Source organism: Triturus cristatus, chromosome 4_1, assembly GCF_964204655.1.
Source record: "Triturus cristatus chromosome 4_1, aTriCri1.1, whole genome shotgun sequence".
Taxonomy (NCBI): domain Eukaryota; kingdom Metazoa; phylum Chordata; class Amphibia; order Caudata; family Salamandridae; genus Triturus; species Triturus cristatus.
The window spans coordinates 706,204,646-706,226,872 of NC_140585.1; the positions used below are offsets into that span (position 1 = coordinate 706,204,646).

Genomic DNA, 22,227 nt, shown 5'->3' on the forward strand with positions numbered 1-22,227 from the left:
AGCTGCATGGCCTTGAGTGTACCTAACCTCCAGAACCAGCTCTGGGCTGTTTTGTTCCAATTTTTTGATGTTGAACAAGTTTTGACCACAATTAATTTAGGGTTCTTAAAATTAGAATTCGGATTTAAACTACTCTTTGCCAGATAAAATGCATTTTTTCACTATTCTGGAATATGTCCGAATACTGTTCAGCTGTGCCTTTCTTGCCCCACTTGGCTCACAGAGTTTACCAAAAGAAATGAATTTCAGAACAGTTCTTGGTCCACTGGTGTAGTGTAATGGTCACTGGAATTAATCTTCCATTCTTTGACACAAATCAAATTGCAGGGGTTCTCAAATACTTTGTGACGCACTTGCATAACAAGAAAAACATACACAATATTAAATCTGTGAAGCTACCCGACTAATTTGAGAGCAAACCGCAAATCTGAGCTTTCATGAGTGAACATCAACCTTCAGGCTAAGCCTGAAGAGGTTATACAGGAAGATTGGAATATCTATGAAATTGGACATTTGGGGCCATATGCATGAAAACATTTTCCCATAGACACAGAATGGGCAAAACCCTTTGATGCATCTGGCCCTTGGATTATCCTCCTCCACCATCACACCCCTCACCTCACCCAAGCATCAAATTTGTGCTTCTTCTGATTTCAGTTTCATGATGATTAAAGGTGTGGTGGCACCAGGAACTAGCCAGTTTCAGATGATAAATTACTAACTGTAATCATGTTGGTTAATGGAATTATTCACAATACATTTCTAGGCCTGTTAAATGATATACATGTGTAAGCTACCAAGCAGTGCTGCATGTAAAATGCCAGACCATTTTGAATACATCACTACTGTAACCAAAAGGACCTTAAACACTTCTTTCAATTTTCTATCTATTTATGGTCTTAGCCCAACACTTTCCTCACAAAAAACGGGTTAGTCGAAGCATCATAAGATGTTTTTTTCCAAAGACACCTTCCAGGCTTACCTGCCAGCTAACCAAAGCAAAAACAAGCATTGGCATAGCCAATAGATCTCGCCTTTGGGACCTTATAAGTGTTTAGCCATGCAAAAGTTGTTGTTGCACCAAGGATATTGTGCTGCATAACTAAATACTTATAAGATCCAAAAAGCTAGACCTATTGGCTATGCCAATGCTTGTTTACTAAGTAGACTGCAGAGAGGTGCTTAATTTCCGTGCTTGCACTGAGGCCCACGGCACCTCTGCTGGGTTACGAGGAGAGTCCCTCTGCCAAGTGAAAGAATTGCTCTATGGCGACGAAGGGGGGCTGGGGGGAATTATGTTGAGGCAGGAGATGCTCTCTCCTGTGTGGAAGCCCGCTGCGTGCTTAGGAAGCAGGGGGCAAATTTCACTGCGCAAGTGAAGTCACCAAAAGTAACACAAAGTAGCATTCAGCGCTGCACTATGGTAAAGTGCAATAGTGTGTGCGCGGCGCTATGCAGCCTCAAAGTGCAGCAGAAAACGGAAAGAGAGTGAAGTGCCCCATCTATGTGCACACGGTGCTGTCCCCTCTCGCCCTTTCACGCAATGGAACAGAACAACTTTGGTTGCTGCGTTGAGTAAAATAACAGTACATTTTCCCCAAGGTGTCTTGAAACGAGGTGCGCCCTGCGTGGCGGAAGGAACTGCATGGGAGCTCCTATATTGAGGGGGGCTCTTATCCCCCTTGTGATAAGCCAGCAGGGTCACCCTTGAAGGATGCGGGCTCTCTGGGGTTAGTGGTACTTCGAGGACACACAGAGTAGGAGTGAGCGCCAGACTTCTAGAGTAAGTTGCAGGTTCAGGGGCACCATTCCCCAAACAACTAAGTGTGGCAGGAGAAGGGGCTCTTCTGCAACCACAGAAGAATTGAAGGAGAATAAAAACAGATGGAGCGCAAGAAATGGCACGGGAGGATAACATGAGACGGGGCAGAACAGAAAGGGAAGGAGGATTAAAAGAAAGGTGCAATTGCACAGGGAAAGAAAAATAATATAAAGGAGGGGAGAGTAACTGTATGAAAGGAGGGCTGGTGGCCCGCTGCCTTTAAGGGACTATGTAAGGAGAACAGAGCGTCTTGCTGGTAACCGTAAGAGTTGTGCCCCCAGGCAGGAAACTGAGAATGGGGGGCGGAAAGTAAGAATGTAAGCACCAGAGGTGGGCTGTAGGAAAAAAGGGGAAGAAAGACAGGAGACGAGAGCAGAACCGCATGTCGATACAAGCAATAGGTTCACCAGGGACTTACCTTTCCGCAGATTAGGAACGGGATCTTCTGTCCGCAGCACAGGAAGAGAGGAAAGTGGGGCAGAGGAGGCAGGGGTGGGGGGCTGAGGGGTGGGAGGAAGAGAAGGGGGTGTTGAAGGAGGGAGGAGAGCTGGGATGAAGGCAGACCCAGCCCTGCAGCTGCCTCTGGTTACATGCTGGCGCTGGGAAGCTCCTGCTCTCGCGTGGGGCGCAAGCCCCCTCTACCCGCCCCCGCAGAGCACTCATTAGTGCCCAGGAAGCGGCAGCGCAGAACACACAGCGAGAGGGGGCGGGGCAGACACCCCTTCCAAAACACAGCGTGGGTGCGCTTCACACACAAAGCTACTCACTGTGAGAGGTGTTGAAAAAGAATCAGTGAAATTCCCTGAGGAAAAGCAAGTACAACCTTAAAGTTAAGAGCGATGCAAAGATTTAATACATTACCTTTCATAAAAGAGTGCGTTACGAACTTCAGTTAACAGTCATTGACTAAACACTTCAGTTGTCTCCAAAATGGAACGAGAACAATTGGATGGAGTGATCGAAACACATTTTGTTTAAACGCCCCACTAGACGTGTGCTTGTGGCGTCCCTATAAATCCCCAAATATAAACATTTAAATGGGAAAATTAAATTTAATGCATGTGGCAAAACTTGAAAATCTGCAATGTGGTGCTGCCCTCTTGTGGACGTACAGAAGAACTGGGCACCGAAAGGTGAAGTTAACAAGCGCTAAAAGACAAGCACAGCCGTTAAAGTCATACATGTACAGCGTTTACCTTACGGGAGCGAGTAGCGGCAGGCCCGAGAATTGCTAACAGATGGTGCCGCTGCTCGCTCCCGCAAGGAAAACGCCATACATGCACGAGTACTAATAGGAAACAGTGCAAAACATGCACGATTTTCAACAAAAGCCTGGAGTGAAGAGGTCACTCAAAAGCAGCGCATGCGCGCTGCGTAGGTGAGACCTAAAAAAAAAAAAGATACAGCACATTATTCATGTAGATGAATATTCAAAGGGTAGAGATAGTGGCCCACATGATAGATCTTATTATTTCAGGTAACTGAATGGTGGGAATAATGTTTTACATGCATCACTAACAAGCTAAAATGGGGCACCGCTTTAACTCATGCTGGAATGCCCCCAACACCTTTATCAGTCAGGAAACAGTAAGAAACACCATGCACAGTTGCCTGTACGTACAGTAAATGGGTAGATGAGAAACCAGAGATAACTGTGGGTTTGACGATGTGCCCTCCAACACACTGTCCTCTTCAGAAATATCTTGGCTCATTGGATTTACAAAAGGTGAAGCATGAACAAGTGAAGCAGGGAGATAATGAGAAAGGTTTCCTTCAGATACACATAAGCCTACATTGTTTTTCTGAAGACATTCCACTTGCTATAAAAATCTCTAAATCTCAGAAGAGGTGTACTTCACATACTTCATATGCACACTGAAAGGAATAAAATAGAATTATTGTTTCTCTGAAACTTGCCTTTGAGTGATGCGCATCATGAATGCTGCTAAGGGTTCAATAAGATGCCAAACAATTCTCAAACATGCTCATATACTGTTCTTGAATGTAGATGCAAGCTTGAGAAAAATGCATGTGTGCCCTGGAATGTAATGTGTGATTCCTTAAATATGCTTGAGAAATCGCTGCTCATTACTGTGCATGGGACTCCCGCAATGCACCTTGCTGGTCTTGAATATGTATTTCCCAATCACATTCTTGGAAGTCTATACATGTTCGCCAAACAAGTTACTAATGCACATGCACTTCAACGAACGTATGTGTTTAACGACCCTCTAAATGTAAGAAATAAAGTATAATATTAGTTGAGTCAACAATACTGGCCGACAAAGTAAAGACACAACCAGGACGAGAAGTTCATTGAATAACAGGAAGAATGCCAAGGAAAATAGCATGATGTAGCGGACCCTTAAGCATTAATGTCCCATGCAGTTGAAGATGATGTCGGAGAGCAAATAACAGAGTTGATGGACGAATGCATGAGAAGTCGAATGACTCTCTAAACATGTAAAGTATTGTACATTATAGATAGCAATCGTTAAGAGGGAAGACTAGTCATGAAAGCGGATTCCTGGCAACGTACCAGCACGTGTTTTGTGCTTAAACCTGCTTCTTTATAATTCTCAGTCCCACTACCGAAGCTGCTTTTTTTTCAAATTATCAATACTCCACACTTTATCCCCATTTTTAGGTCTCGTCTGACCCAGCGCATGCGCTGGTCTGGCGAGACTTTTAGTAAGGGCTTCAAAAAATGCTACCATGGCCGGCCTACAGCGCATTTGCGCGCGCTTACGAGCAGAGGCGCCATATTGCTTTCCTCGTCATGCTCATTAAGCACATCGCTCGCCGCGCTTGATCGCGATCACTTTCACTTTCGGGGCCGCGTGGCCGTGTCACTTTCACGGCCAATGCTTGTTTCAACTGGCTGAAATGTTTTAATTCTGTGGTGCACGACCGAAGTGTGCATTTAACGAGATGCGTGAAAAAAATAATTGTATTCCCCGCCAAAATAGAACATCGGTAACACCACCGCGCTCCGGTAACCATCCCCTGTGTGCTTGTATGCATCCAGATGCCCTGCTCCTCTCGGCGTGCACGGCCTGGCATCGGTCTAGTGGAGGTAGGAAATAAAGGACAGCCAGGCTCATTCATGTTGGGAAACCCTTTCATCTTGCAAGGCTTTGCTTACTCGGTGTAAATTCAAAAGCTCGTCGTTTCTAAACACGGCTATCCCTTAACTTCAGAATCTCAATGCCTATCCGACGTTCACGTCCACAGCTGTGAGCAAGGCCAGGAGTGCTCCTGCGCTCACAGTTAATTTCTCGTAGGAGAGTAAACGGGCAAAGCGGCATTCCAAGTCAACACTAACGATAGAGTCTCGCAAGACTTTCTAATTTTATGGTAGTGGCCACCACCCCGCAACTGGACTGTGGTGCAGCCGCAGAGGGTCGTAAACGTCTGCTCTTGGCGCCCGAGTTCTAATTCTCAATGGTTTGGATGTTGATGCAACTGAAGCAGGGCCTACGTCAGAGAGTCAAAAATATTAACTAGACTGTCTCCGCCTTTCATCATAAGAACACCAATATCATGAATTAATGAATGTGTTCCCACAGAGGGTCACTTACCCTTTCCAGGTCATTACAGACATCAATTCCAGTTCTCTGGATTTGTGTCCTCGCCTATTGCATTCTGGGTGTTGTAGTCTTGTTATGCCTGCACTGACCTTTTTAGACAAACACACCTGAAAACAATGATTTGTGGGAGAAAAGTCCAGGACTGTAAACAGTGCCGTAATGACCTGGAGAGGAGTGTTCACCCTAGCTGCCCACCTCTGTGTCTTGTGCCTTCAATGGAAAACGTTTTCTGTACGTTGTTTTAACTTACAAATTGAATCGCCAGCAGCTACTCGCCAGATGTGTAGCACATGCGTGAACCACGTGATTCACCCCATCTGGACTCCTTGCGTGCACATCTGTGTGATGCAGCTATCTCAAAAAGCTGGCATGGGTGGACCAGCGACAGACGACCCCGACAATAAGCGCTTGTTTGGCAGTATTATATTGAACTAAGACTATCTTTTCAGGTAAGCATGCCCTGTTCTTAACTGGGTGGAGGTAAGAGCAGTAACTATACCCTTACCTTACTGTACAGTGGTCGGTGGAGGTAATGGATACTATATCATTGCCATGCGATATATGAACCCCCCCCCACCTTACCGACTTCTTGTCACACGCTATATTGCTCACAATATAGTGCGTCCCTTATAAGGTCTGGCATTAGCCAATGCTTGTTTCCCCCCCAAAAGTTATCAGTATGCAGTTTTTGTTCAGTGTAGAACTCACCTATTCTTCAATGTTTGGGCGCTTTAGTTATCACTCCTACCGCTTGTTTCCTGTCCTGTGCACTTGTAATCGCCGTGTCCTTTCTCACATCGGATATATTGTTCACTAATTCTTCCTCCCAGAGTCAGAGCTGGACATTAACCTGAGCCAGTATTACTTTCTCTGAGCCTCATTGTCCCTGTGTTTTCACTTGCCCCCCCTTCTATTGCACCTACCACCACAGAGCCGCTGCATCAGCAATCCCCTATTCACAAGGCCCCTCTTACCTGTCTACCTGTCCACCTGTCCCTTCAGCTACCCCTGAAATTACACGGATGCTTAACGGATGCTTAACGAAATTCTTTTTTTATTAAGGTGTAGAAAGACACACACTTTTCGAACCTTTTGGAATTCATTGACTCATTTTCCGCGTCTGTAATTTGAATCTGTTATTGTTCAAACATAATTTTATGACTTATTTTGTCAGCAGAATTCTTTTGGAATATTTCACAGCGCACGTAGATCAGGCATCTCACACGTGGTTTTCCATTCATGGTGATTTCTTTCTAAGGCATTTCTGTCTTCCAATAGCAGTTCAAGGCTTGTGGGGCAATGCAGGACTTCGAAGTAAAGGACAGAATTTGCTCTACATATCTGAATTGTTTTTCAAATATAATTGGAGTGATTTACAGTTGGTTTAGCTACGTCGCAATTTTTTTCAAGTGAATGCAGTGCATCGGTCTGAAATGATATGTCTTAATGTTACCGATTGTGCCTTTTGTGTTTTTGGTTAAAGTTTTAAACGTTAGCGAAAGAAAAAAAAAACGGAATATTAACTATTTCACAAAACCTAAGTTCCGGCACCAGGGAGAGACAACGCATGCCCTGTCTATTTATAGTTTGCATAAACTATCCTAAAAAAATATTCATTCTCAAGTTTTAATGCAATCCGTGGTCCTTTTGCATACGATACCAGTATTTCTGGTTGGATCCCAAATATCGTTAATCAAGAAGCATATTAAAGATTGCGAGATAATTTGTGTGTGCAAACATGGTATTGCATGTACACTAACTACAGCCATAATTGTTATTACACAGGTTCAAGTGGGGCTCGATTCGCCAGACCTTTGTAGGAATGAGAAAGGGATGAAGAAAATGTACAAAAACGTAGTTTCTTTCACACAAGTTCTCGTTTAGTGGATTTATTTTCCACGAGACGAGAAAATATTGTTTTATCATCAGGTTCGACCCATATGAACTGTCTTCGAAATACGAAAGTTGTAAATATATTAAAAGAGAAAATGTACTTTCTACCAGACGCGTCCAGCAGTTTCTAGAATGCAAACATTTCTTCAGCACTTTTTAATTTAACTTTTTTGTACAATTAAACAAAAGATGTTTACATGGTAAAAATGAGAGGCATTTTCTTTTACACTTGAACCGGAACATGCAATATAAAAAGATTAAGAAACATGCACAGTCAAGATGCGCTATTTTAGGACATAATGTGCACCTATTAGTTGGAATAGTGCATGTATTCTATACAAAGGCTAGAAAACACTATTTCCGTTATAGCCTAACTGCTTCCGGGACATACCAAACAAGCATTGGCATAGCCAATAGGTCTCGCCTTTGGGACCTTATAAGTGTTTTGCCATGCAACAGTTGATGTTGTTGCACGAAGGATATTGTGCTGCATAACTAAATACTTATAAGGCCCCCAAAGGCGAGAATTATTGGCATGCCAATGCTTGTTTTTTTAATGTAAAAAGTCCTAAAAATATTGGTAAAAGACATTTCTTCTGGCTTCGAATGAATGCTCTGTGCAGTGAATGCTACTGGCACAGTGTTTCTGCGTAGAACTTGCCAGGATCCACGTCCCGTGTGCAGAGGCCATGCACAAGGGCCTCTACAAACAAGCATTGGCATAGCCAATAGGTCTCGCCTTTGGGACCTTATAAGTGTTTAGCCATGAAACAGTTGCATAACTAAAAACTTATAAGGTCCCAAAAGCGAGACCAATTGGCTATGCCAATGCTTGTTTTGGCTGCTGCAATCTATTGAAGCCTCACGGAGAACATCTTCGTGGCTGCGAAAGTGATCGCGGTCAAACATCTTCGCGGCCGCGAAAGTGAAGCGCGCCTGCGCACATGGGCGAAAGTTATCGCCATTGCAAATCAAACATCTTCTTGGCCGTGAAAGTGAAAGTAATCGCGGTAAAGCGCGACACGCGCGCCCGCGCACATGCACTGTAGCTCTAGGCTGGCCTGGTAGCACTTTTTGGAGCCCTCACAAAATGTCTCGCCAGACCAGCGCATGCGCTGGGTCAGGCGAGACCTAAAAAGGAACCATGCTAAATGCCATGTCCTAAAAACAAAGGCTCCTGTAAATAGCCAGAGCCTATATACACGGCGGGTTTCTGGAGAAAATGAGCTGAGCAAATGGCAATGCTCTAGCCCTACGTTTCACCCAGAAACTACGGCATTTAGCAGAAACGGTGCACAGTTGGTTTTGAGATGATAGGAGCTGGGCACAGCACTTGTTCAAAGCCCATGCCAAGCACGCGGGCACACTGGGCTGAAAGCAAAACTTGTGCCTGATTGAATGCGTGGCCAGTGGTTTCGAGTTTCACTAGGGGCTAAAGTACATCATTACAAACCCATTACATTTGTTATAAAATAATTATTGAAATACCTCTATAAAAGCTTAGTTGACATGGAGTTGTGTTGATGATGTAAAACCTAAAAACCAAAGAAATTAATAAATTAAGGAGAACTGAACAACCATAACTTCCTTTTGTACTGCTCACGAACTAACACAGAATGTCACAGGTGGTATCATAAATGACGTCAGTGACCGTACATACCACTAACCTCATACAGGACATCAGTAAAGTCATAAAATGGCGCTACAGCTCGCGGCCATTGGTCAAAATCCGACACTTTCCATGCAGGTACTGGAATTCGGCAAGGCTCTGCAGAAAGGTGGTAAAGAAAGCAGAGGGCAGAGACTACTTCCTCTGTGCCTATTGGTCTCAGGGTAGCGAGTCTTTGCTTTATCCTAGCCCACCACAGAGCAGAAATGAATTAAACGGTCAGGGTCTACTCTGGTCATGCTCAGCAGGCTGGCGTTCATGGCCGGGCTAATGGCCAAACCCAGTTCTCAATGCCTCTATTCCACTTACTTCCTAGGCGCCATCTAGACTGTGCCCTGTGGGCTCACTTAGACCTGTTATGAGCACCCCATCTAATGGCCAATGGAAAAGTGATTGCATCCATGCCCAGTGAGCTCCGTGCATAAAGCCCACCCTTCACATTCATAAACAGTAGAATAGCGTAATAAGCTAAAGCAGCCATTTTCTTTCATGTGGAATCTAAAAGCATAGAAGGAAAGTTACATTAACATCAAACTCATTGGTTACAAAAGATGCTTGATCCACCAGTGTATGTGTCCTGGTATCAAAATCCGTAAATGTTTTAGATGTCTGGAAGGAGACATTCCACAAGATAGCAGCAGTAGCTGCCTTGCCTTTGGGAGAATGGACATCGGGTTTACCGTTAAGGTCCATTTGTTTTCTGATACAATGTAATAATGCAGAAACTATGCCTCCTGTTATGGTCTGCTTTGTAGAAAGCATACCAGTGCAAACAATCCCACAGTTGACAAACACCTGTAGGAATGCCTTATAATCTTTTATCATATCTATGCAGTATATGAGAACTTTTTGAACCCATTTCACTGGAAAAGGAGCAGGATAAAGGTAGACAGTTTCACTTGATGAGTGCTCGAGAATACTTTGCTGCAATACAACAGCTTGTAGGGCTATTTGGTGCACAAAGCTTCAAGCTCACTTGCACCTGCTGTCCACATTTGGCTAGATAGAAACAATTTCTATAACAAATGGCAGGGATATGATTTGTGAATGGGTTCAAAAGGTGGGAGGATGAGCATTAGTTTTGAGAGAGTGAAAGAATGCCTTCTTGTTAGGGACAAAAAACTTCCTAAGTAGATAGATTAAAAAAAAAAGGATTTGGTGTTCAAGGTGAGCACTGCTGAGCCACTACAGTCGCTGCCAATCTCTTCAATACAAAAAGCAGGTTTTTCATTTACTTTGCTCATTTACAATTTATTACCTGCGACACCATTCAATACGACCTTCGCCTTCACAAGTCTTCGCCCAGTGATTATCTGCCAGGTTCTTCATTGCAACTGCATATTCAGAAAGAGTTTCTTCATCATTGCAGTGCTCGCGCCAGATCTTGTCAAAATCTCCCACTAAAAACAGACAGTATATAAATGTTGAGCAAACGTGTATTTCAAACAGATCTACATTACTTCCATAAGCAATAAACTATAAATTAAACTACAGATCACAGTACGGTTTTTCATCTAAAAATAAATACTGGTATCAATATTACCTATTAACCCTTTAGCCTCTGAGGCTTTTCTTCAGTTATGGAGTGCTTAAGCCTTTTTCCCCACAAAAGTAATCCAGGTCACTAAAGGAGAAACTAAAATAGACTTGGGGCCAGATGTACAAACATTAGAAATACTTATTTCAGAATTGAGATTCTCTCCAAAACACAATTAGGGAATTGGTATTCCTTGTGTATGAAAACTCATCGAGTTTCATTTAGGGATTCCTTGTGGGTAGCGAATCAACCTATCTTTTGAATATTCATGAGGCAGGTCGCAGTTTGCGATCCATTAGGAATCAATCATCATTTGGACATTCTGTTTGTAACCGGGACTTGGACTGACGCTGCCTCAGGTCCTAACCTGATAGAAGCCATTCACCCCGGATTTGTTCTTCACTCACTTGATAGACCTTTCAAAAGAAGAGGTGGGTTTGGCCATCTCATATACCACAATTCATTCGCTACCTCGTGCCTAGCTGCACCCTCTTCTGTATGTGAAGCTTTGTTATTCAATGTTCAACCCACACAGCATCACTGCTTTAAGGGGATTCTGTTATATCGCCCCCACGCACAAGGTCCCCTTTTATCATTAAAGTAAGATCTCTCCTGGAAGATGGGCTGCGTACAAGCAATTTCACCCTGTTGGGCAATTTTTATTTCCATCTGGAAGCAGTCACAGACCCTGATTCTGTGCGTCTCCTAGACGTGATAAATAGTTCAGGTTTAACACAACTGGTACAGTGACCCACTCATGATGCGGGACACACGCCCGATGGAATATTTCAAATCACCAGCTCCTCACTTTTCAAGGATCATTGCCTCTTACAAGGTCCGACCACGCTGCGTTTCAGTTTAACCTGGCTCTTTCTCCCAACCCATCCATCACGAACACCATTTCCAAGCAAATCAAGACTCGGTATTGGAACAAAATCGACCCTTTTCTTTTTCAGCAGCATCTTGCCTCTTTATAGCCTGTTTACTCTGATGTTGTTAAGACTGCCACCACAACCTTTACAGGTTGGCTTCACGCAGCGGGTACTGCAGTTGCACCAGCGACACGTAAATATTCTCGTTGCCTTCTCCCCTTGGCACCATGGTACTTCGAGGACCTTCTAATACAAAAACAAATGTGTAAGTGGCAAGGACACTTTGATGCAAAGCCTATGACAGTCTAGAGAAAGAAAGATCTAAAACCTGCCTAGCTACCTACAAGGCATTTTTAGTGATGGAAAAAGCTTCATATTTTACCAAAGAACTGTTTAATACACTAAGGAAATCACCTCCTAGAACGACCAAAGTCTCCAGCAATCAGTCATGGTGCGATACTATTGCTATGCATTTTCAGAATAAAGGAGAACGTATTTACTTTGATGTTTACGGCCATTCACCCGAAGTCCCCCGAAAGCCGATCAGGTGATGATGACCTCCTTTCATCTCATCTCCAGCCTACTTTCTCCAATTGTGGAGAAGTGTGGCTCAATGATTAGAGCGGCAGACCCTGATGCAGAGGTCTAGCCCGGGACCAGGGTTCAATTCCTCGCCTCGGCGGGTCTTGGGCTAAAAAAAATTCCACGGTCCTGATAATTCTCGCCTCGGTGCCATTCCAATCATGGAGTCCCACTCTGCAACTCTGGGCAATAGCTTGCTTAATCTCCACAACGGCCCCCACAACGCTAAGGATGCCTGGCCTCCACCTTGGGGGTGCCCAGGAGTGGACGCCTCACAGGAAAAGCCAGGATGGGTTCCACAGCGGTATTCGTACAAGCGCCTTGAGACCCTTGCGGGTGAGTAGTGCGCTATACAAGTATCAATTTATCAATGTATTTATTTATCAATTTTGTCCCTCTTTCCTCTAACCAGGTCATGGACCACATCCTCACAGGTAAGCCTGCATCCCCACTGGATGCCCAGTATCTATCTTTAAATTGGTGCCTGAACTAATAGCTGACAACACTGTTCAAAACTGGGTGTTTTCCGAAGGCCTGGAAAACGGCATTAATACTACCTTTGCTTAAGAAACCCAATGTTAACCCTAACGACCCTAAACATTTCCGGCCTATTTACCGGCTTCCTTTGTCAGCAAAATAGGTCAAAAAACCACGAATCTCCAACTCTCCTCTTTTATCTAGGACAATATTGTGTTAGATGAAGCGCAATATGACTTCGGAGGAGGCCACAGCATCGAATCAGCCCAGATTAAATCAGTTAAAGAAATCAAAGAGGCTTTATATTCTGGAGGTAATGCTTCCCTGATCTTATTGGATCTCTCCACAGCCTTTGATGTGGTCCACCATAACCTCCTGCTGGACTGCTTAGCATCGATAGGAGCACAGGAGGTAGCCCTCACCCTGATGTGCTCTTTCCTCTCAGAGAGGACACAGTCTGTGGCACTGGAATCCCTGGTTTGAGCCCTTTACTCTTCCTGGTAGGGTCCCCCAGGGTTTCTCTATCAGCTGACCATGTTCAATATTTATGTTACAGTGCTGGCACCTCAAAATAGATCCTTTGGGTTCACCCTGACATCATACGCTGATGACACTCAGGATCGTCATCTCAGTCTCAAACCAAGATAAAAACACTGCCAGTAATTTTCATAACTGAATGCTGCCCATCACCTCATGGATGTGAAACAACCGCATGAAATGTAATTCTGACAAAACTGAAATGATTTTATTTGGCAATGATCCCTTCTTTAGGTCCCAGTATTGGTGGCCAGCAGAATTGGGTCCATTGTTCACTCCTGTTAAGAAAGCTACAAACCTGGGAGTTATCATGGACAATAAACTTTCCTTTGGAGGCCAGGTCAATTCCCTGACAACCTCTACTTTTTTCATTCTTAGGAGGATCAAAAAGATCCTACGATTTATTCCTGTAGCATCCCAAAAAACTGTTGTGTCCTCCCTTACCCTAGCAAGGCTGGATTATTGAAACAGTCTGTATCTTAACATGCAGCAGCAACATCTTAATAAGCTACAGGTGCTTCAAAATGCTGCTGCAACACTCCTCTCCGTTACTTCTAAATTCTGCTCCGTTAAATTAGTAATCCAAGTACTTCACTGGCTACCGGTCAGGAAGAGAATCAAGTTCAAATCCTTGTGCACAGCCTTCAAGGCTCGTCATAATACTGGCCCTGTTCATTTTAGATAGAAATTCACATGGTGCATTACCAATAGATCGCTCCGGTCTTCTAGCACAAGAACCTTGAATGTTCCTAGATTTAAAAAAGTCGAATTGGGAAGGAATATTTTTTATCATTGGCACAGCCAAGGCATGGAGTAAGTTGCCTCTCTTAATTTGTTCTTCTCCTGGACTGCTCACATTCAGAAAGGGTCTAAAAACATGGTTATTCAGCAACTAGGCCCCGCCCTCTGTTTCCTGATTCTTTGGAGCTAGCACCAGGAAACCGCAGGGTAACAGTGCCCTTTATAAAAGTATTTAACATTAACTAACATCACCGGGATGGTGGCCTAGTGAGGTGAGCAGACCACCATTCCTGTGATTACTTTTTGTAAAAAAAGCATCTCTTTTTTTTATTTTGGAAAATGCGGCCTGTTTTCTCTAAAGGAAAATGGGATACGTTGAAAAAGAAATATTGAAACCTTGAAGTTTCTTTTTTTCAGAGCAGGCAATCGCCAGTAGGACCACAGTGCTTGCTCTTAAAAAATATTATTATTTACATTCACAAGTGAAAGGGGCCCATTGGGGACCCATTTTCTTTTGCATATGGGTTACCACCAATTCTAAACTGGCGGTAAAGTATTACAGGGTTGCGACCTTAATTCGGGCACAAAACAATAATAAATACCGTACCGATTAAATATTTGGGTGAGACACCCTTAAACAAGCCCCTTCCAAATACTGAACCTCAAATGCAAAATGTGATTTGGTAACAAATTACCGAATCGCATTTTGTAAATTTGAAAAAGGTTGTTTCCTGCAATTACCTTTTGAATGAACTTGATAAATGATTACTGTAATCATTATGGTGGTTAGAAACTTGAGTTTATGTAGATAGCATTAGATGCATCAGGTTATTTAACCACTTATATCCTTCACTGTTGGTTTGAATGATACCTACGAGAGCCATTATTTCGTTTGCATTGCAGTAGCACTGAAGCATATCCAATTAGTCAGAAAAAACCTTGGCACACCTTGGAAAACAGATGCCAAATGTCTCTGTTTGACCAAGGAAAACGGAGGAGGTAGAAGCTGAAGTGCAACGGAAATGCTATAGGGCAGATGCACAATTCATAGAGAGAGCGGGCCTAGCCGACTGGTGAGCGACTGGTGCCTGAGAGCCTCAGGCATTGACAGAAAAGGCTGGAACAGAGACAGCCCCCACTCTTCCCCAGCAGAAGAGGAGATAAACATAAGTGGCCTCAACAAAGAGGAACAGTGCGCTCCGTGAAAGTACCGTAACCACTGAATGAGATGAACAAAGTGCCATACACATCACAGGAGGACCTTTCAAAGACTACAGCTGGCAGAGCAATGCGTCACTGGGAGCTAAGGAACCAACCCAACTCAGCGGATGAGGCAAGATATCACCCTTCTCAATAGTTAATAAATGAAATTACTTTTGGGCTGGTTGGGATAAGTGATAGGAGATTGGGTTCAGCTATTTTATTCCAGGATGACCATTGGCGTGCAATACCAACTTGGGGTTGTAACAAATGAAAATAAGACAGATGACTGCAATTGTTTGGACACACAGAATGTATTTAATCTGGAAGAACTTGAAGTTCTCATGTGTGGGATTGGATAATTCAGGAACACCTGCCCAGTTCACTACATCAAAAGCTGTTCCATATGAAGGAGTGTTGGCAGTTGTGTACATGTATGTGTTGGCCTCAGAAGAACTATGTATTGCTAAAAGTACCAGACAGAACTGCCCACTGTCGTTTCTTCTCTTTACATTGTATATAGACCATTGGCAATTATGATGCTAGAGAAGAAAGAAGTTGAGAGTCCAGGATGAACCCCAGACACAGCCAAGATCGGTCTCTATGACGAGGACTTGGTGTTATACTTGGACTCAAATCAAATTAACTTGGAAAAGCAATAAATAAGGTTATTTATGGTGTAGTCCCATCAAAAACATGGCACATCAAACTAGATGGTTTACCAGAATAGAAGGCACAATCCAGAACTGTGGTAAAAATGAAGCGACTAAGGTACTGAACGGTCCAGAAAGAAGCAATCTCGCTAATGTGCTTTTTCTTTCTTTATTTATGATTTTCTCTCTATGGGACAGTTTGGGGCAGGTGTGAAAGGGGGTGTTTGGGTTTATAAAAACGAATGAAAGTTTGATGGACATAATATTCTTCATTGTCAAAGTTACTGTACTGATGTAAATTTAACTTATTTTCAGGTGCAGTGACAATGTACTTGAATGTGCATTGTATCTTGCATTACTGTTTAATAAAATAGTCTGTAAAAAAATATTATTAGACCAAGCAGAACACCTAACTTCCTATGGTCTTTCAAAAAGGACATGTGTTTCGGAGTATTTAAATACCTGCGAGTGATTCTCTCAATAGATCACGATAAGCTATATGATTTAAATTATAGACCACAATACAGTTATAATCCTGGAAGAGACTACCTCTCATGATTGTGGGAATTATGAATCTTCTTAAACTGTCAGTCAGTCAGTCTTACCAACATTCCTTTTCTTGTAATACCTGTATACACAATGGCAGAAAGATTCATCTGGGGTGGTAAGACTCCTAAATTAGTAAATTACAACTATGTCACTCTCTGGCAGAAGGAAGATCTGAACTGCCAGATTTTGAAGGATACTGTTTTGCAGATGCAGGAAGGTTTTTTCAGCAACTGCTACTACCCAAGCCAGCTACAAGGCATGACAACAATTGGGTATGAATGATAGGAGAATACAAACTGCAAGGATTTCTACTTAAATTTCTGAATATTAAGGTTTATTAAAAAAAAAAATCCTAATTTAAGATGGTGGTGCATCTCTGTAAAATATGGGAAGCTTTCAGGGAGCATGCTAAAATCTGCCTGTGGAATAGACATATAAATACCATTACAAAAAAATCCTGAATTCCCAAAACAAATTACAAGCATGGCCTTTCAGCCTTGAACTGAAAGCAGCATAGTGACTTTGGGCCATCTGATACGGGGAGGGGAGTTTAAATCAATCTATGAGCTGGTAGTTGAGAACAGCATCCCTCCAAGAGCTTTTTTTTTCTTCTTTTAAACATCTCCATCCACAGAGTTGGTGGGGAGGCCATGCTGAGGATTAGATAAAATTCCTAAAGAATAATGTTATTAGAAAAGAACAATAGGCTATATTTCCAATTTGTACTACAGTTTAGCTTAGTTTACATCTCTCTGCCTATGAGGCAGATGAGGAAAATGGCTAAAGGCTAGCAGGTCTAGAGACAAGCTTAGATAAGGAGGGGCATGTTCACCAATTAACACATAAAGCTTTAACTGGATCCACTTGAGAACAAATCCAATGCTTCTGTATATATATATTGAATATTGGAAGCCAGAGAGAATTCATAAGGCTTACCCCATTCCAGCGAAAGATGCTCTTCATGTCAAATTTATAGGAACATATATTCGATGAATGTCCTATGCTGAGAAGCTTCTGGTCAATGGTGTAAATGGATTTAAAGGTGGCAACGGAGAAATACAATTTATAAGTTCATATTGGAAAATAGCTGTAGCAGGTATCAACCTAATGACTATGAATGCAAGAAGCTACAATAACACTATGTTACACTAGAATGTTAGTAGTAAGAATGTTGATTTCAGAACACTGGAAAAATAAACATTACCTCACCTGCATGGAATGGAAAAAGAAATGATATAATGTTTCAGGGACAATTGTTTCACAAGTGCCACAATTTAGATATAAACGACAAAAGTGGGATAGTGGGAGAAATATATACTCCATCTAAGAACATTTGGTGCACTTTTTACCTACTGTATATTGAATTAATTTGTAAAGGTGTGGGTTATGGACAGCTTAAAATGAACAAGGGAAAAACAGATTTATAGAATAACTACAGTAATATTGTTTTACAGACACCACTTCCTATACAGCACTGTGGAAACTATCCATATATTGTATGAAATGTAAGTATTAGTTGGGGGGTGATAATTACCCACTTCAGGTAATAACCAAACTCTTTTTAGGGTGAACCACTAAAGTACCCTAAATAAGTCTGAGCTCAACCCCCTGGTAGCAATGGCACAGGACAGACAGGCTTAACTTAGAGGCAATAGTACAGTTTTTATGCCGTACTAGAACAGTAATAAAGTTGAAATGCAAAACAATAAAAATCTCAAATCAAATTTAGAAAAATGGAGTAACATTTAAAAAAACCAAAATGACACCTAAATGATAAAACTTCAATATGGGGAACAGTAGATGCGAATTTGAAGTTCACCCCAAACGTCATATGAAAAAAACCTGCAGACCTGTTAAGCAGGTCTGGACACTCCAACAGGGTCTGACACTGATGTCAGCAAAAGCCCCCCATGAAAGAGGCCGGTGTGGAAGTGAGAGGAGACAATAAAAGGATGCAGGCATGAGTGTTACCTACCTATGCTTGTGACAGGTTAGACCTCTTTGAAATTAATCAAGTCTTTAGGTCCAGCCACAAGCCATCCTGTCAAGGGCACAACACCACCTCCCCACATCCAAGGCCTTTTGTCTCTGTCCTGGGAGCATATTCACACCTCATACACGCCCACCAAAATTCTAATTACTGGCTGGTAGAGGGGAGAGAGCAAAATGCAGGATTTAGCTTCCAAAGACTTCAGGAAGGGTGAATGTGACTTTTTAAAAGTCATCCTTCCAAAATATGAATTAGCATTTTGACTTCACCAGTGAATTGTGCTTGTAATAAATATTTCAAAAAGTTCAAAAATTAAACTAGTAGCTATTTCCTACATGGAGATCACACCTATTAAACCTAATACTATATGCTAATGCGGTCATATAGATCAAACAACAAATCCTTCTAGTGAAAATAGCTTGAGGGCATTTTCACTGTAAAGACATGTTTAGCTTTAAACTTTTACGTGTCCTACTTTTAATGGCTTAATGGCAGGCTTACGTGTGACATTAATATTTAAAAGGAGGGTTTTAGGCCTATCAAAGGGATTTATTTTGACAGGTCCTGTTTGCAGTTAAAACCTGCAGTTCCGTAGGCTCCTTAAGCCTGCATTGTTCTAATCTGTTCCTTTTCTCTGGCTGGACGAAAGCAGTTCCTTAGCGCAGAGATACCCCTGGCGGGGTGATTCAGGTGCTTTATAAACTATAACCTAAACAATAAACTAAACAGCCAGGCTACCGGTGCCAAGACTGCATTGTCACTGTAATGGAATGGCACAAAGGGTGCTGCAGTCAACTTGTGACATTCAACCTACAGGCCCTGGGTATACCTTGGTATCATATACTAGGGATATATAGGTAACTTAAATAAACCAATCAAGTGTATAGCAATTTCATTGTGTCAAAAGGAGAAGCAAGAACACTTATCAATGATTAAAAGGGGTAAAGTGCAGGATTTTATAGCTATCAAAAATAGGGTTCCACAAAAGGCAAAACTAATCCAAGGAGACCCTACAGAAAGGGCACATTTTCCAACATAGCTCCCCATCCAAAAGCTAGTGTAGACTAATCAATACTCACGGGACAGAGCAATCTGATTAGCTGGCCCCAACAGGAACATAAATACTGCTGCCGCCATTTCAGGACTTTGGTACCACAGCACCAAACATTTTAGAAACATAAAAAATCTGGGGTGAGGTCAGTGGGTTGTTAGACACCTACAATGGGTTGTCCAAGCACGGTGGGGTGTTGGCTGTCCAAGAGGGATTGGGCACAGTGACGATGGCCAGGCCCTGCAGCAAACCACACATGGCATAGAGCTATGCTCAGTGAGGGAGTTGGGTGAATATGATCAAAAACCTCAGACATTCATTCATGAAATGTTAAATGATATACTCATGGAATATCACTGATCACATCATCCAAAAGACTAAACAGTTTGCTATAAACTTTTCATATTAGAAGCTATTCAACAAGACACACTCAGACCCACTTTTCCATAACATCTGTAGTACTAATGGGTTTATCATTTCACAACAAGAGGAATAAGCACAACATCAAGCATATCCGTAAAAACAACCTAATTAAGTTGATATTATGCCCTTTTTTTTTTACTGATATTGAGGTACGTAAGAAATGTAGTGGCTCTGTAGACATTAATGCTTTCAGCAACATGTTAAACCTTAAATACCGTTCAAAAACACAGTTTGGTTCATATTTAATTTAATGAAATGTGAAGTATCTCACCGCACATCAAATTTTAAGGCAACAACCTCACTTCAATATATTAGCCAATTATAAGGCATACACTTCCAGGCTCTTTATGGACAACCCTCCGTAGTATGTAAAAAATTGTTTGTACATGCTCCTGAAATGAGCAGAATAGTGTACACCATTTTAACGATGCTTATAATCATACTGTGAGACGGACCCATACATTATATATTCAGCAAGATCCCAGGTTTTTCACTTTACTTTTGAAAATATATATCTGTACTTTATACGACTCCAATTTTAACAGAAATATCCCATAGTACTACATGACAACTCTTTAACATCAGCAGACAGGAGATTAACGTATTGTAGGGAGAAGCTTTAGTATTTCTTGCATAATTTAGTAACAGGCCTAAGAATTAAGGCACTACCTATCTGACAAGTACAACTGCAACTCACACTAGATTTGCTCAGCATCTACCTTGCTTTAGTGAAGTACTGGTTGCAAAAAGCAGACTTTTCTCCAGTACTAAACTGTTTCTATTTGCTGAGCAATAGCTTGGATGATGTTATCAGTGATGGAATCAATTATGTCATTTAACAGGTCATGAGTGGTGTAACATATGAGGTTATAAGCAGTGCACGGTGGGGGCATAAGTTATAATTAGGTCAATAAAGTATAACTGGTGAAGTTCAGTATTTTTCTGGATTTTGAACATAATTTTTGTATTATTTCCTTACCTAACTACAACTTCACTTTAACCTTTGACTTTTGCAGTAATTATTTTTTAAACAAAAAACATGTACTATTAAACTATACTCTACCTATTTAATGATATATACACTTTTACCATACATTCCTAAAAATGTGGCACTCACCCAAAAATTCTAACTTAATCCATCTTAAAACCTCATCGGCGGCACAATAGAAGGATAACTCTTCAGGAAAATTATGCCATGACAGCGATAAATCTAGACTTCCAAAACTGCTCATAATACCGAAAAAAACTACTTTATGCTGAAAAATAAAGTACACTTCAGAAAATCGGGTGCTAGGACACTTCAAAAAGTGTATGTTTGGTTTAGATATTAATAATATTTTGTACATATGTGCAGATCCATATATTATGTATGGTAAAGTGCAGTTATCTCAGTTTTCGGTAGAAATCGGCCTGTACTCTATTAAGCGTGGGGAAAGGATAGGATAAGACTGCGACATCACTTCCTCCACACACCACTGTGAAGGGCCTCGGGTAATTACATTCTCCCCATCAACCACCTCAAAAACACAGTGTTTTAGGACACTAATACAACATGTTGTAGCTTTGGCTTGTATAGAACCTCGCCAAAAGTCTGCTTGATGTCAGACATATATTCTGTGAAATGTTCCGATAGTGAGTTACGGCTGGGCTAGCCTATGGGGACACTACCTTGGTTGTTACCTACAATAAAGTTCAGCATATTTCCCTGCTACTGGTCTTGCCTGCCTATATATATCGCTTACTTCCTCTAACCCAGACAACTTCTCCCCTGACCCTCAGAAATATTATTTTCTCAACAGATCCAGTAACACCAGCCTCTTCGCTCACTGCTTCTAGACCCGACAACTCTTCTCCGCTAATTCTTAGTTACAGTCTCCTGATCACAGTCCCACCTCCATTTGATAGCCCCACCTCCTTACCTTCACGGTATTTCTTGCGCAGACGGCGGTGGACACTCTTTACAACCCCGGATAACTTCTCCTGCTCCAGCTTTCGTTGTCGATGAGGAGGAGCATCTGCCCACGCAGCAGGAGGCCCTGGACTACTAGGGCCCCAGGTGGCTTGAGATTGTGCGGCCCGCTCCATGGTTCAGGGTGCTGAGACCACTCCTCCTCCACAGAGCAGCGCCGGGGCTGCCGGCACGTATTACGTCACTGGTAAAAACAACTCTCATAGGCTGCAACACTAGGAAGCTGGGCGGAAACGGAAAAGGGTCTGAGCCAATAAAAAATGAGATGGACCTCTGTCTCCAAGGCGGATTTTGTCTCTGTCAAGTGTCATGTATAATGCTACTGGTAGTTGCCCATGCCCAACAAATAAGCGCCAGTAGAGGCGACCGACGGAGACAGGGTAAATAGAAGAATGGTGACAGCTCGTAATCGCGCTTTGCTGAAATCGGGAATTATTATTTCTGTAACCTTGTGCAACAATGCCCGTCTCTCTTCCCTCCACTCAGCTGTTCTGTCAGCAAATTATCTAGAATGATATCCTAGCACGGAGCAGCCTTTTTTCTGAATAAACCAAAAAAAAAATGCTCGTTGCAAAAATGCAACTGCCTCTCGGGAAAAGTCCGAAGTGTTAACCTTCCAGAACAGCAAGGATGAAGAGATCGTTAGGCCTTGCTGAAATTAAAACAAAAATT

General features: G+C 42.3%; 1 protein-coding gene across 2 annotated transcripts in view; it reads right to left on the minus strand.

Moving 5' to 3' along the window:
- The window catches only part of SAMTOR (S-adenosylmethionine sensor upstream of mTORC1), an 83,670-nt gene extending 61,934 nt beyond the window's left edge, over positions 1-21,736 (minus strand). Inside the window, exons 1-2 of one of the 2 annotated variants that reach the window (XM_085653175.1) lie at positions 21,506-21,736; positions 10,233-10,374 (exon numbers count right to left, since the gene is read on the minus strand). In XM_085653175.1, coding sequence (XP_085509301.1) covers positions 10,233-10,374; positions 21,506-21,671 — 308 coding nt within the window. In that variant the 5' untranslated portion in view covers positions 21,672-21,736. The remainder of the gene's footprint in view (positions 1-10,232; positions 10,375-21,505) is intronic. The other variant, XM_085653176.1, reaches the window with a different exon arrangement.
- Between the last annotated feature and the right edge of the window lie 491 nt (positions 21,737-22,227).